The sequence below is a fragment of the Acomys minous genome, assembly GCF_964271855.1.
Source record: "Acomys minous genome assembly, chromosome: 2".
Classification (NCBI taxonomy): Eukaryota; Metazoa; Chordata; class Mammalia; order Rodentia; family Muridae; genus Acomys; species Acomys minous.
Window position 1 is genome coordinate 140,155,824 of NC_140484.1, and position 17,308 is coordinate 140,173,131.

The 17,308-nt window shown below is 37.8% G+C and overlaps 1 protein-coding gene across 3 annotated transcripts in view; it reads right to left on the reverse strand.

The window, feature by feature from the left end:
* SBF2 (SET binding factor 2) overlaps positions 1-17,308 on the reverse strand; it is a 322,117-nt gene that overhangs the window by 118,385 nt on the left and 186,424 nt on the right. For all 3 annotated transcript variants that reach the window (XM_084772489.1, XM_084772490.1, XM_084772488.1), the window contains 3 exons: positions 9,099-9,303; positions 4,848-4,957; positions 3,161-3,310 (listed from right to left, as the gene is read on the reverse strand). In XM_084772489.1, coding sequence (XP_084628615.1) covers positions 3,161-3,310; positions 4,848-4,957; positions 9,099-9,303 — 465 coding nt within the window. The remainder of the gene's footprint in view (positions 1-3,160; positions 3,311-4,847; positions 4,958-9,098; positions 9,304-17,308) is intronic.

Below are 17,308 nucleotides of genomic sequence, written 5' to 3' on the forward strand. Positions count from 1 at the left end.
TGAGAATAGTTTAATGTTTAATATGATTGCCAGCAATTGGAATCCTTTTCAGAAAGTTCTTTTAGAGGCTTATGTTTGAAATGTTTTTCTCTACTTGGTCTTCTAAAAGTTTCAGGGTCAGACAGAGGGATCTAGTTTCATTCTTGTATATATATGTGGATATCTACTTTTCCCAGACTCACTCATTGAAGAGGCAGCTTTCTCTTCAATGTGCTTTTTTGGCATCTTTGTCAAAAGGTTTATATTTTGCTCTGCTATCTTATCCCACTGATGTACATGTCTGTTTCTGTGCTAGTGCCATGACGTTTTGTCACTAAGGCTCTGCAATATAACTTTAGATTAGGTCTGCTAAACCTCTAGTATTGGTTTTCCTCATGACTGCCCTGGCCGTTTAGGATCTTCTGTGCCTCTATATGAATTTTATGATTTTTTTCTACTTCTGTGAAAAATGGAGGCTGAGGAACATGGTAGTCTTTTCAGCTTCTAGAGTCTTCAGTGTTTTAAAGTTTTCATTGTAGAAGTCTTTTACTTTCTTGATTAGGTTTATGCTAACGTATTTCTCTTTTTTTTTTTTGTTTTTTTTTTGTTTTGTTTTGTTTTTTTTTCGAGACAGGGTTTCTCTGTGTAGCCTTGGCCATCCTGGACTCACTTTGTAGACCAGGCTGGCCTCGAACTCACAGCGATCCGCCTGCCTCTGCCTCCCGAGTGCTGGGATTAAAGGCGTGCGCCACCACGCCCGGCCCCGTATTTCTCTTTTTAAGGCAATTGTTTACATACATTTCTTAAGGGATTTGCTAATTTACACATTAGCAGCATAATTTATAAGTTATGTGACCTTGTGAACATTTGTACATTTCTTCAATTACAGGAATAGATTTTTTAAGGCAACTTTTTTCTTCTTTCTTTCTCTTCCTCCTCCTCCTCTTTTTCCCCCAAGAAAGGGTTTCTCTGTGTAGCCCTGAATGCCATGGAAGTCTCTCTGTAGACCAGGTTAGCCTTGAATTCAGAGACCTTCTTGCCTCTGCCTCCCGAGTGCTGCTGGGATTAAAGGCGTGTGCCACCACTGCCTAGACCACCCTTTTATATAGTTGTTAATCAGATAATTTTCTGTTTGTTTTTTTGTTTTTTTGGAGACAAGGTCTCTCTGTGTTAGCCTTGGCTGTCCTGGACTCGCTTTATACACCAGGCTGGCCTCAAACTCACAGTGATCCGCCTGCCTCTGCCTCCCGAGTTCTGAGATTAAAGGCGTGCGCCACCACGCCTGGCCCATCAGATAGTTTTCTATACATGTTTTCCCCATTTAAAAGTAAGATTGTCTTAAAAACAAAACAAAACAAAACAAAAAACTATGGATGTTATTATGATTAGATACAAATTTGCTGGCAACTATATGTTTTACATACATCTATCGCTGAGGTTTGTATTCCCACTTTTTCATTCTGTCTTTTTAGAAATGGTCTTATGATGCAGCCCTGGAGTGTCTCCAATTTCAGATCTCATGTGTTTGCCTTCCTGTTGCTAGGGTAAGGCATATGCTTCCATCTCTGTGCTCTCCTGTCATTCACCTTGCAAATTCTAATGTAGTCAAATATGTTAAGATGGGCACTTTTTAAGTCACTACTGATGACTCAAAAAACAAACAAATCTTGCTATAATTCATGAGGAATTGACATTGTTTAGTGTGAGGGTATATACTTCTTGTGTTGATATTTTTCTTTTAAGTTTTTCCAAACAGGGACTCACTGTAACTGGCTGTCCCTAGAGCTCACTTTATGTAGACCAGGCTGGTCTCAAACTCACAGACATTCACTTGCCTCTTCCTCCAAGGCTGGACCTAAAGCCGTGCACCACGATGCCCAGCACATGTTGATGGTATATTATGTGTATGTGGTCATCTATAGGCCCCACCATTATTGTCTAAGTTGATCATAATTTTGCCACTGTTCTAAAATGCCATTTTGCCATAAAGCACATTTCAATATTAGTGTGTATCTGTTTGGAATATTTATTCTTTTCTATTGGTCAATGAGATTTAACTGTGCCAGTGTTACATTATCTAATTATTTGAGCTGACAAGGCAAGTATCTGTAACTTATTATTTTTTTCTTGTTTTTATTAGGACAAGGTTGGTAATTACAAAGAGGATTTTTTATTCCCTAGTTGATTTTTGACAGGAACTATATCACCTCTAGGGATTATTTTGAGAACTTTTATCATATGTTCTCACTTATTTAGTCTTTTTTCATCTACAAACGTTATTAACAATTATATCCTGTGGTTACTGTGTCTACTGTGCCATACTTTATATATATTTTATTAATATCACTTGGAGTCCAATAATTCCCCATGTTTAAAGAGAACAGGAAGAACTGGGTGCAGTGGTGCACGCCTGTAATCCCATCACTCTGGGAGGCAGAGGCAGGTGGATCTCTGTCAGTTCGAGTCCAGCCTGGTCTATATAGTAAGTTGAGGATAGGCAAAGCAGAGAAACCCTGTCTCAAAACTAACAAACAAATGACAACAGGATGGCAACCAACGAGGAACCTAGATTGTTTTGTCTAATTTGAATCTTCATTATTTTGTAGGAATGTTATTTCTATAAGATCATATACCTATTTTGAAGCCCATAGTAAGTTTTTTCTTATAATTCATTGGATTACTCATCATTAATTGCTGTCTGCTTTAATAGTACAATTAAAAAGGAACAGTCATAGGGGAGGGGAATAAGGGGAAAATGGGAGGGAGGGAAGAATGGGAGGATACAAGGGATGGGATAACCATTGAGATGTAACAAGAATAAATTAATAAAGGAGAAAAAATGCAAAAAAAAAAGTGACTAAGGAGTGATATGACTATGAAATTCAGTAATATGTGACCCTAGGCCTTTCAGGTATTGTTCTTATTACATAATGAGTATAGTAGCACAGTACTAGCCAAGAGAAAACAAGGGAACAACAAGGAAGTGGGGGTTTCCATCAACTGATGAGCAGGTGAGTCAATGGGTAGCACCAATTCATTAGCTGCAACAGCCTCAAGACATTGATATTTCAGTAATTACTACATCTCTTGGGGGAAAGGCATTTGTTTTTGTTTGTTTGTTTTTTGTTTTGGAGAAAAGGTATTTGCAACCCAAAGAATAACCCCAACCACCCAAGATTACCTGTAGAGTGCAATTCATCATTCTTATTATGTAGTCAAACTGCTGGTGGTCCAGTATTGCCCGGTTCTGCTGGACATGCAAACCCAGCTCATCAGTGAGACACTGTCTTGCTGCTTTTCCTTTAAGGGCCCTCAAAGCAGCAGGAAGGGTCTGAGAACAAGAGAATTCCACGTGACCAAAAATACCTTTAAGCAACCATACTGAAAATTCAAATAGAATGTGTCAAGTATTTAACCCAGTTACAAGAACTTAATTCCTAGGGAACAGGTGGTTCCCTACTAAGACCAACTGTAAAACAGACTTGTAATTACACACTCATTTGTAAGATGGCAAGAAAAACAAGTACAAGTAGCTTATAATGCAGACTGAGAAACCATTAAATTCACTTCCTCCTCCCCAGACTTGACAGAACTTTAGTGGCCAAATAGACTGCTGCTTAAGACCATGACTCAAAATTATAGACATTTAGACATCCTCAGATGTTATCTTTAATGAGAGCATTAAAGCTCTTATTGTAAGAACATTCAGAAATGGCTCTTCTAATTCACCATATAAAGTCTGCTCATTTGCATATCATAACAAAGAGCTTATTTGGAAACCCTAAAAGAATAGGTCAAAGGTACAGATAAACAAGGAAGGAAAAAGAATCAGGGCGTGACGGTGTAACAACACTAGAAGCAGGCATAAACACAGCACACGAAAGTCCGGCATGATGAAACACACTTACACTCAGAGGGGCCGAAGCCAGAGGATCAGTAAAACAAGGGCAACCTAAACTACTACACAGTGAGACCTTGGCTCAAAAATCCAAAATCAAAACAAGCCAAAAATAAGAAATAAACAGCATGTAAAAGCTGAAGGCAAGAGAAACAACAGGAATCCTGTCATATTTCAAGCTCCCATATATAATATGTATTATATATAATATATTCTCCAAACAAAACCAATCAATCAAAAAAATATCCAATACAATACTCAACATGAAAAAGTGAGAGACAATCGGAGATTTGAATAGTAGGAAGCAACTGCACATGTTTACCAACCCCTTGTAGTAGAGGTTCAGAACTATGATCATGAGTCACCAGGAAAAGGCTATGTCACATTCAGCATGTTCCACTGAAGAAGGCAGGAAACCCAAAGAGGCATATTTAAATTGCAGCATCAGTTTCAGGTATGCACTACAGTATTTAACTAGATTCATTGCAAAAAAATGAAATTGTATATAAAATAAAGTATGTGAACAAAGGCTTAAAGAACTATGATTTAAAATTGGAGAGAACGTGGCTGGAGTGAAAGCTCAGCTGCGAAGAGTGTGTAATGCTTTTGCAGAAGATACAAGTTCAGTTCCTGGTACCCACATCAAGTGACTCATCACACTATGACTCCAGCTCCTAGGGTTCTGATACCATGGCTTCTGCTGGCACCTGCTCTACACACACACACACACACACACACACACACACACACACACACACACACACAGTTAAAAGTGATAACATTAAATATTTATAACAACTATAGGGAGAAATGACTACCAATTTTTCTTCTAGGCATAGGCTTGAACTTTAGACATTATTCATTTAAGATGACTTATAAAGACAAAAGAGAATTAAAGAAGAGATCACTTGGCAACTTCACAATGTAACCCTAAAAGAAAAATGATAAACAGAAAAAAATGTTTTATTACCTTCTCAGTCTCCAAAGTTTTATTTTCAAATATGAATGAAATGCAGTTTCTAACAACTTCCAGTCTCTGTGCACTGTTGAAAACTGTTGTCACTTTATCCATTATTGAAACTAGTGGAAGAATATAAGGAAAACATAAATAAATTAAAACAACATAAATTATGCACCGAATAGCCTAATCTCTCAAATGCTGAGGAAAAAATTAAAATAACAAATGTCAAGCAACAAGAGGAAAAAAATTCTATATATTGGCCATGCTAACAGTCTTACAGGGATTAAATTTTCCCTTTGGAGGACACAATTTAGTTCACATTTCATAAAAATAAAGAGGTGAATTACTAGTATAACACTTGTAAATATATAAATAAATATAACAAATCAACTTCAAGATATAACCAGAGTGCTAAGCTAGAGCTAAAATGTGAAACAGCTCCCCAGTCATGAGACTTTAACACATCTCTCTCAGCTGCTAGGGAAGAAGGGACAAGTACCAGTAAAGAAAGACAGCCAATGACCTGCCAACCAGAAAGCATGTATGGGACTGACCGAGGCCCTCTGCCCTTATGGAACAGTTGTGCAGCTCGGTCTTCACGTGAGACTCCTAACAGTGGATCAAGGGCTGCCTCTGACTGTTAGCTGCCTTGGGACCCTTCCCTAACTGGGCTGCCTCATCCAGCTTCAATAGAAGACGTGCCTAGTCTTACTGCAACTTGATTTGACAAGGCTGGTTGACATCCATGGGAGGCCTCCCCTTTTCTGAAGAGAGAAAGAGTAGATTGGGGGAAAGATTAGGAGAAGAGGAGGGAGGGGAAATTGCAGTCAGAATGTTAATTAATAATAAAAAAGAAAAGGCCCATAGCCCCACCTCTTTCTCTTAGTCCCATATTAAACTTGAATTGGAAGAGGTGAGTCTGGTCTCAAAATGAATGGCTATGATCCAAAGGAACCATGGCAGTTGAAGAAGCCTTTTATTGGCGGTCTAAGCTGTGAAACCACAGATGCTAGCTTAAGAATGGGGCATACTTACAAGTTATGAGGTAATGAGAGGTCCCCAAACAAAAATGCCCAAGATCTTTGGTTTTGTGACCTAATCTTATGGTGAAGGGGTGAATGCTGCAGTGCGTGCTCGGCCACACAAGCTTGACAGGCATGTGATGGAACCAAGAGAGCTGTTCCTAGAGAACGAATTCTGTAAAGCCTGGTGCCTATTTAAAAGTGAAGAAAAAAAATTGATGGTATTCAAGAAGATATAGAAGAATATAATTTCAAAGAACTTTTCTTCTTTGAAAGGTATGGCAAGACTGAAACCACAGAGGTTATGAAAGATAGGCATAGCAGAAAAGAAGAGGATTTGTGTTGGGGGCTAGTCTGATGTATTTTGACGCTAATTATTGCTTGCTGTCTCTGTGACCCACCTTTTGATTAATAAAAAGCCATCCCACCTGGGCAGGGCAGAGGAGATAGAAGAAAAAGAGAGACCACAAGGAGGAAGGAGAGAGACCTGAAGGGAAGAGAGGAAGACCACCATGGGTAAGATGGATGCACATGGCCGGTGCAGATGGAGAATCTGGCCCAGATGAAGAACATTAACAAGTATTTGGGATTATGGAGGGGATGTAGCTTGACAGAAATTATTAGAAGCAGATGGCGTGGGATTGAGGCAGCAATCTCATCCCTGCTCCACTATGGGAAGTAGTTTAGAGGATTAATATCTGACCTGCACCAGGTTAACTAAGGCTATTTTAAAATATAACAAGTGTCTGTTTCTTAACTGATTACTAGCTGGTAATAATAATAATACAGATAATTTTAAAACAATAAGTAAAAACAATAGATTTGCCTTTGTAACTTTTGATGATCATAACACAGTTGATAAAACCGTTGTTCAGAAATACCACACTTATTAAGGGGTAGAACTGTAAAGTGAGAAGGGTCCTTTCTAAACAAGAGATACAGTTGGGTGAATAACAGAGACGTATGGAGGTGGATCTGGCAACTTTATTGGTCACGGAGAAAACGTTTGAAGTGGGGAGGTAACTTTGGTGGCAGAGGAGGCTATGGTGGTGCAGGTGGTGGCAGCAGAAGCAGATGGAGAGCTGGTGATGGTGGCCACGATGGACTGGGAGGCAGTGGCAGCGACTATGTGGTAGATCAGGTTACGGTAGTAGAGAAGGCTACGGTGGTGGTGCACTAGGATATGTGGTGGAGGACGATGAGACGGTGGTTAAAATGAAGAAGGAAATTTTGATGGAGGTAACTATGGGGGTGGGAACTATGACTTTGGAAATTATACTAGACAATAGCAATCAAATTATGGATCCATGAAGAGGGGCAGTGTTGGCGGAAGGAGCGGAAGCAGTTTCTATCTGGTGGTAGAAGTGGTAGATATGGTAGCAGATGGATTAAAAAAAAAACAGCAGAAAAGGGCTACAGGAGAGAGAGTGAGCAAGGAGTTGTCAGGAAAGCTGCAGGTTTCTTTGAGATAGTTGTCCCAAATGCACTACAAGAACTGTAAAAATGTACCATAAAAGGAACAATGATCAGTGGTCTGGGAAGTTAACTACAGCTTAAACAGGAAACGCTCCTTGTTCAGGACTCTAATAGATAGAGGCTGCAAAAAGTGTAGCTAGTGACTACAACAGTGTGGTATCAACTAGATGCACAATCCTCAGGTTTTTTATCTGATGGAGCTTTGTCTTTTTCTTTTCATTACATCTACTATATTGCCCTGTAAATTGGGATAGTGGTACTAGGAATAAAAAAATTAAGAAATATTTAACTTAAAGAAAAAAAGACAGTCCTCACAAAAGGAGAATGTACTCACAAATCAGATATCCAGTAAGGGAATCACTTAAAAACTATAGAAAATTCTAATAATTCAATAATAAATACCTCAAAATAAAATTAGACAAATATACATTCTTTTATTTATTTAAAGACGGGATTCACTATGTAGCCCTGGCTGCCCTGAAACTTTCTATGTAGACCAGGCTGACCACAAACTCAGAGATTCACCACCTTCTGCTTCCTGATTGCTGAGACTAAAGGTGTATGCCACCTACCCAACATTATAGACATTAACAGGAGATGCATAAAAGGCTACAAACAAAACTCTGCTCAGCCTTCTGGTGCTGGGGGTGACATTGCTGGTAGAGTACAATGTAGGGCAATTGCTGTGGAAAAGTGTGCCAGTTCTTTAAAACACCAAGTACCACACCACCTCACCAGTCCATTCCTGGGAATGTCATCAAGAGAACAAACACATCCACACAAGAAATTGTACATTGGTGTCCACATCAGCATTATTCATAAAATTCCCAGAGCAGAACCAACACACATGTCCATCAACTCATGAACAGACTGAAAATGAAGGGTGTGTGTGTGTGTGTATTCCTCCTTACTGCTGAACATTATTCACCCATGTTACCATAAACACCTTGAAAACATTATGCTAAAGGAATAAGCATGTGGTACATGATTCCATTTACACAAATGCCTAAATCCCTAAAAACAGGAAGTAGATTATTCTCAAACCCAGAGACAATAGTTCTAGAAGGAAGTAGGAAATCATTGATAACAGGTACAGAAGAACAATGGTTGAGAAAATGATTTAAACTCAACAATGATAATAGTGAGTTACTCAAAGTCACTACACTGTATGCTTGCAGGAGAATCTTCAGTATGTGAACCATAATACATTATTTTAAGAAAGGAACAGATTTTCCAGTGGCAGTGGTGACATGAGGACCACATCTGTGAGAGGCAGTGCGGATGGAGTAGTTCTGAGTGTTGCTATGACCCCAGCGGCAGTGGTGACATGACGACCACGTCTGTGAGAGGCAGTGAGGATGGAGTAGTTCTGAGTGTTGCTATGACCCCAGCGGCAGTGTTGACATGACGACCACGTCTGTGAGAGGCAGTGCGGATGGAGTAGTTCTGAGTGTTGCTATGACCCTGATTCTAGTGTATGAGACTGTTCACTTTATAAAATGATATGCTCTTCTTTGCTGTGTCTTGTATTTTAATGGAAGGACACATACAGTTTGTTTTTCTGTCATGTTTTTGAGAAAGAATCTCATTTTGAGAGGTAGTCTAAGTCGGTGTTATACTCCTTATGTAGCCCAATTGGGCCTAGAACTTGGGTCAATCCTCCCGCCTTAGCCCCTGAGAACGGCGGCTATAGGAATATGTCACTATTCCCATCTCATAAGAGGTTTATTTTTAATGTGATCACACACACACACATACATACCAACGGGAGGACCTGCTGGCACCACACATTTCTTTTCTATCCGTGCAGCAGGAGGTGCACTCTGGTTCTTAATAAGATTTTCCTGTATTAGTTCCTGAACCCGGGCTTCATTAATCTTTGGGAAAGGAAGGATATGAACTCTCAAGTGGGATCCTTCAGTTGGACGTGGAACCTTCTGGAATGCCATATGAGGGTTTGGATTTTCCTGCAACATCAGACACAAGTAAAATTATCCAAGATAACATATTTAACAGTAGAAAATGGGAAGGAAACAAGAGCCCAGAGGGACAAACTGAAATCAGAGAGTGGAGTAATTATACGTTCACATACATGCCAAAGTATATAGAATACCAGAATTTTCTTGCAGGATCTTTCAGCAGCATCTGAGACAGTTGGTCGTCATCTTCCATGAATTCATACCTTAAATGAGTTTTAGATGTGGTTGCACCTCCTCATCTCTTCATTAAGTGAACACCTCAATGCTCAATCCTTGGGCTTCTACTCTATCAACACTTAAGTCCCTGGGAGGCCCCTCCCAGTCTCTTATCTCTTAGTCATAAAGACATCAATGATTCAAGGTCCTTAATCTGAGCTTTCTTCCCAACTCTATAGTCCTCTACTTAACTATGTACACAAAGTATTTCCACTGAGATGGAAAATAACATCTCCAATTTAGAGTCTATTAAGAAATAGACTATTAAAATAGAGTCTATTAAGAAATCTGTTTTATTTAGTCTTGATCACTATATATGTATTTTTTTCTAGTCATTCCTGTGGAAAGATTGGTCATCTTTAATCCCTTTTTCTAATATGCAATTATTCATTTTTATCATGTACATTTATAATCTGACTCTTTCTCATTTTACTTTAAGCCAACAGCTCTCATATTATCCAGTACAACTGGTCTCCTTGACGCTGCCTTCTTCCATCTCTCAATAGTAAAGAAATGCAGCACGACAAGGCACCACACAACCCTGTTCATTCAAGTGGCTCCTTCACCAGAGTAAAACCCAAAGTAATTAACAAGACTACAAGATCTAGCCTTTCTACTCCACTATACCCTAAATGTTTTCGAGTCAAGGTTCACAGGCTTTCCTGTTCCTGCCTCACAGCCTTGGCACACAACTGCTCCCTTGGTCCGGAATGCTTCCCTGCTCTCTCTGAATCTGCATTTATTGAGGACAGCCTTTCTGAACACATTACCAAAAATGTATTGCATCTGTCAATACATCCCTTATTTTCCTTATATTTTTCTCTTTAATATGTAAAATCTTTTCACATAGCATGGAACAGTTACTGTTCAGTCTTATCTCACTAAAATAAAGTACCACAAAAGCAGATGTTCTGCTTGACTAAAAGGATATTTTTTAATTAAAAGATTTAACTATTTTTATTTTTCTTTATGTATATGCACATGTGTTTCTATGTGCATATGCACACATGCATGAAGGTGCCTGTAGAAGCCAGACTGTCCTGGAGCTGGAGCTCTAGTTTGCTATGAATTGTCTAATGTGGGTGCTGGGAACTTCAGTCCTTTACAAGGATCCCTGGGCCATCTCTCTAGCCCCATACTAAAACAACTGTTCTGATTTTTTGCTTTGAATTTTTTGTTTGTTTATTTGTCTTATTCTATATACCTGTTGCAAGAAAAGTCTGTTAGGCATGCAGAAGGCACCACTTCCCACTGCATCCTATCAAGTGGGATATGATGTTGCACACACAGAAAAACTGTAATAATTTAGTTATTTTAAAGTTTTGGGGGCAGGAGATTGAACCCAGGAATTTCTATATGCTACCACTGAACTACAGCCCCAATCTTATCAGCTAATATTTTTAAATACTCTTAGGACCAGTGTGAAACTTTATCTAGTATCCAGTTAAGGAGGATTCTATTTCAAATCCCGAGGAGCGTGGAATTCGTGTGTTCTATAAGTCCTCTAGGGACGGCTGCTTTACAACCTTTCGTAGACCACTTCTAGCATTTATTATCCTTCTGCCACCAGAAAATTCCTTATTTCCACTGAACCTATGCTATTCATGGTATAGACTAAACTCCTTAGTATCCTATAACACGCTCTTGTCAGTTAAAAATGGTCAACTGTCACCATCTATTATAACTGCTCCCCCACATTCATTTTGGTTGTGTGGCTCAGATCCAGAAAAAGAAAAAGGTAGACTAGGGCCGAGGATACAGTTTGCATTTCTCAGAACACAATGGAAATAAGATTGCTTTATGTGTCAAACATTGGATTTTGGTTCTTGTATTGCTCAATGAATGTTGCTAGGCAAATAACTTTACCTAAGACAATCAGGCTTATATTACAAGGTTCCTTGAAAAAGCAAAATCATGCATATTTAATTTTTCCTATAATTCTGCCTGGAATTAATACAAACATCACTGGGCTGTAGTCTTTGTAATGTCTCGCCTTTCAAAAAAAAGTAGTGTATTTGTTTGCTTTGATCTTTAGGTATGATTTCTATTCACATATTGTCAAAATATTTAATTACCAATTTTCTAATATAGTGGATATAGTTTTTTCAGAGTGGAAAGGAAATTCATATGGTCCATGAATCCTTTAAAGAATATTAACTATTTTAATTTCTATTTAGACTTATTTTTGTAGAAATTACTCTATCTCAAACGAAGTAAATAGTCACCATGACAACTTTTAAGTATTTCTGTATAATGTGTATATATGTATATGGTTATATGTGTCAGCATGGGTGTACACTTAAGGGGCATGTACGGAGCTCTGAGGAAACGTTTGGGTATGGGTCCTCCCCTTCCGTCTTGTATCACTACTTTGTAGGCTAGGCTAGTTTGCCTTCACATTTCTGGCATTTCTCCTGTCTCTACATTCCATCTCCCCACAGAGGTACACTGAAATGAATTATGGACTTGGACATTACACTGCCTTGTTTTTACATGAGCTCGGGGTATGAACTAAGGTTTTCAGGTTTACATGACAAAAGGCCTTTACCCTCTGGCCCATGTCCCAGCCTGCTCATTTTTAACAACTTTTAAAACATAAAGAAATTTAAAATAGAAATTTTTGTAATAATGTACATATCTGAGTTACAGTTCATTTTTCTTAGCATCTCTATTATATGCTATTCTAATAAGGATTTAAGAATGTTTAGGAAAACTAAGGTTACATGTAACACTTCTAGTCAAAATCTGTAAAGTGGCATGTTTATCTTTATAGGAAAGAATAAAGACTCCTAAAAAGCCTGGACCTTACATGCCCCCCAGTGGCCCATAGGCTAGGCTTTGTCACCAGCTATTGCTGCTCTTAGGAGTGCTAAAATCTTTAGGAGTTAGGGCTTACTGGAAAAGAAATGACATCACAAGGTATGCACCCTTGATGGGGATATTGGCCCCTTAGCTCCTCCCTTTACTGCTTCCTAGCCACAGTGAAATGAACAGCCCCTTCCACTATGCACACTTATCATGATGAGCTATGCCACCAAACCCCAAAACATCAGGGTCCAGTCGCTTTTGCTTAAAGTCTCTGAACAATAGAGTAACATTAATCTTTCCTCCTTGTATGTCAATTGTTTCAGGTATTTTGTCCCAGTAACAACTAAGAGAGAGAAAAGGCGGTGAGTCAAGGTTTCCAGATGTATCTACACTTATATAACCTATGACTATTAGGGCTAAATGGACAAGTTGAATAGACAGCCCTAAAACAAGACCCAAAACAAGATTAGACACAAAAACATGATAGAACTCGGTTGCATTACAATTCAGCAGCAAACTTAGTTAATCCAGTAAGTATGTCTTTTAGTTTTATGTTCTCTGATTTCAGAATGCCCGGGGGTTCAAACCCATACCTGATCACTTTATCAGTATTATGATCTAATAAAGGGTTCATTCCCTCATCTTCATTTGCATACAAAACCTACTTCATTAAGGTCTTGGAGGGCGATTGCCAGCTGTTACAGGAGCGTTCTTACAACACAACACTACACATATTCCCAGAATTAATCTAAGCTTATTTTCTAAAAGTCTAGATTATGTTACAAACATTTCTCTATTACACGTTTTTGTATGATACCATGCTTTTAAGATGAAATGTATTCTTTTCATTTCTAATATCGCAACACCAACTGTTTATATGTATGTTAGTAGTAATAGCAATTTCACTTGCAGAAAAAGTAGTAACAGTCTCAACATCAATCACCTACTAAGGAAAAGATGTTGCTCAGTATTCCTATACACAAAATCAGAAAAAAATTCCCTGTAAATCAAATCTATGTAACAAGCATTTGAAAACCCATATTATAAGCTCAAAGGTGAGTTTATCTGTAGTTGCAGAAACATTCTACAGCAAAATGTAGATAACTTTGCTACACTATGAAACTGTGTTTATAGGATGCAGTGTACTCTTTGGTTTCCTGGCTGCTGTATCTGTGCACTATTGCCCTCTAGTGGGCAGTATGTTAAGTGTAAAGGACCACATGTGCCACCTGAAACTAAGCATGGTCCCCAGGAGAGCTTCTGTGGAAGGAGCAGCAAGGAAGGAAGTTCAGGTTAGCATCTGCTGTGTTCAAGAGCGCGGTAGAGATGTTTACTCTTACTTCTCACTAGGATGAGTTTGGACTGGTTCCTTAGGTTCCTGATTTCATTAAAAAAGTATAATCCAGTTTTGCTGCTGAAACAAGGAAATCTGTAAGTTTCTTAGAGTCCAGACCAACAAACTTTTTTTTTTTAAACTTGAGTTCAGAGAAATGTAAATACAAAGTAATAACCAAAGACTTAGACAACTGAACCCAGGGACAAGGGACAGTTTTGTGCAAGTCCGCCAGAAATGAACAGCCTGACAAAGGCTGGTTAAGCTCAGCCCTACCAATTGGGAGTAATGTTTAAATTTTGCTGATGACTTTCAAGGCCTGGTCTCTGTGATCCTGATAGAGTACACACAGGGAGAAGCTCACTGTTTTTCTCAGTCTTGAAAAAAAAAATTACAGATATATGTATCATCATATGGTCAGGCAACATGAAATTTTTCTTCCTTTGCCACACTAAATGAGAGCATGTTTAGGTTTTATAGAAAAGAAGGCCAAGAATACATGTCATAAAGGTAAAACAAAAACAAAAATCTTAAGACTCACTAGACATCCAAAGTGGGCCATAGCTACAATAGAAAAAATAATCTTCCTACAAATTGGACTTAGCAGTGAATGACAAATCAGTGTGGCTTTGTTACAGGTTACCAAATATTCCAGATTTGTTCAGATATTTAAAATTGTTGAATGTCCACTATTCATATTCACTCTGGGGGAATGACACAAATCCCTCAAATATAATTGAAGACATTATTGCTTAAAACCTTAAATACTACAAATAAAATGATACTCTTGAGCTGCCTGACAGTACATGACACTGATGAAATGAGATATTCTCAATTTTCCAACTTTATAAGCTTTTTAATGACCACTGAGGTACACCGCTAACATGAACGCATTCTGTGTTTAGGCTTCTCCATCTAACGTGTTGCCTGCTCCACCTCTGTGGATGTGCTTCTCAGTCTTGGTACTACCAGCATTTTAAACCTGACAAATCCTCGTTGACCATGAATGTGGGGTATCTTCATGCACTGTAAAATATTTGGAAGCATCACTGGTCTCAATTTATTAGATGACAATAGCACGGACCCTCTAGCTGTGATAACTAAAAGTATCTTCTGATATTGATCTATATAAAAATGTCTCTAAATAGAATGGGAAGAGTTGAAATTTTCTAAGAATCATTACTTAAATGACTCCAGATGGAGAATCTCTATTCCTTCCTAATTACTTTTATCACGAATATTAAGGCAATATTTGCATATAGTGATTAGCTAAGATAATACATATTCATTCACCTGCTGAAATTAATATAATACCCACAAAGATATACTACTGCCCACTTACGAGAATGAATGAACAAAAACAAAATAACAAATTATGATACTAAGTATTGCTAAAGATGTAAAGCAAATGGAATTCTCACATACTGCTGGTGGGAATGCAAAATAATATAGACACTTAGAAAAACAATCAGCAGTTTTGAAACAAAGTTAAATGTTGTGTTACCACATATCCTGGTATCTCAGTCCTAATTATTTGTCTAAGAGAAAAAAATTTCTATTTATGTAAATATCCATGAAAAGCCTGAGGATACTCATTATTGCCAATTTTTTTTTTCAGCAGGTCAAGAGAAATAAAAGTTAGGCAATCCATACAGGTAGAATGCTACTCAGAAGGAAAAAGTATAATCTCCAGCTATATGTGACCCTGGATGAATCTGAAACTCATTACATATTAAGAGACTGAAGCCATATTCAAAACAACTGAATTGTAGAAAGGCAAAGTCATAGAGACAGAAACAGCTGGTTTAAGGAGCTTTCTAAGTGAAAAAGAATGTTATATGCACCTACGAGGGTCCTGATGGCATCATGCACTTGTCAAAATGTATAGATGTGTACACTAAAAATTTTATTCTATGTAAATCAAATAATAATAAATTGGCTTATTGTGAACAAGCAAACCAGATACAGGAGTTTATGTTTTGAGTTAAAAGGTCTTATTTTAACTGATTTTCATTTCTTATGAAGTGTAGTTTCATAAAAATATTTAGTTTATTTTGGCATTTAACTATGAGGTCTTGTATAAGGTCTTTTATGAGGTCTGGAATCACAGGGCTAAGGTACCTAAAAAGGAAAACACATTCTCACGCAGACACTGAAAGGCAGAGGGCAGCCTTCAGTATGACCAGCTGAGCACAAAGGAAAAGTTGTAGAGACGAGTATACAATAATCTCCAGCAGAAACCCTACTAATGCTTGCACGACTTGTCTCAAATGCATTTAGGCTTCTCTATTCCACCTTTCCAAGGTACTGAAGTCACCAATAATTTCTGTAATTATTTCAAAATTCCAGGAATCAAGAAAAGCAGCTAAATTTAGTTCAATCCATAGAGCTCACATCCCTGAAACCTCACTAAAGGGCAAAATAAAGGAGTGAGGGGAAGAAACTGAAAAACCAAGATCTCTTTGAAATCCTGAAATGGAAGGTAAAGTTAGATACAAACCAGACTTAAATGTAGCAAAGTATTTACAAATATTTTAATGGAATCACTATTTTTCAATTCTAACCCAAGAATAATCAAACAGTAAAATTATATGGTTGGTTCTTGCTTAACAAAGGGGAGTTTTAGAAATGTGACTTTGACATGGTAGGAAAACTGGCTTTCATATAAAAAACAGAACTATGTGGATTATTTTCCATACACTAACATGATTCCTCTTCTTAGTCTCGATTTCCTACATGACCCAAGAAAGTAACTTTACCACAATGGTCTGTTTTTTTAAAATTTATTTATTTCATAAAATCTTTATACTTTAGCAATGGTGGAGCAGTCAAAACCTTGAGAATCTTACAACCTCCACAATCATGATATTCTTGGCTTCTCACTCATCATGCTTGTGTATCTTTCCTAAAAGAGTAATGTGCCTACAATATGCTAGTACGTACTTGATAAGTGCACACTGAGAGAGTGGAACCAACTACGTTAAATGAAATTGAATTAGATCTTTTTAAAAGCTCAGGAATAAATCAGGCACCTTTTATTTTACATATGTAGTGCTTTATTATGATGACTTTAAAAGCGGAAAGACACATTTTGTGATTTATATTCACTTTTAAGAGTGTATAATTAGCAGGGCACAGTGGTACACATGTTTACTCCCAGCACTCAGGAGGCAGAGGAGGGTGGATCTTTGTGAGTTCCAGGCCAGTCTGGTCTACAAAGTGAGTCCAGGACAGCCAGGGCTACACAGAGAAACATTGTCTTGAAAAATGAACAAGAACAGCAAAACAACAACAAAAAGTATGTATAATTTACTAGATATTAATTTGATCATATTTTAGTTATTTACTGGTAAATATAAAGTACATATCATAAGATTTAAGATATAAGATAGTAAGAAGCAATTATTTATTTTGTCTTCACATTAAAGTGTCTTAGCACAATTCCTTGTAGACACTTGGCCCTCATCTAGTAAAGACAAAATGTCAAAATCCTAATTTTAGTCATCTTACTAGCTATAACATTTGTCTTGGAGTAGTCGTCAAAAAAGATCAAAAAAGTAAGCAGCTAGTTATTAAAAACATCAGTCCTATCTGACTCATTTGATTAAACTGATTCCGACATGGCATTTTCTTCAT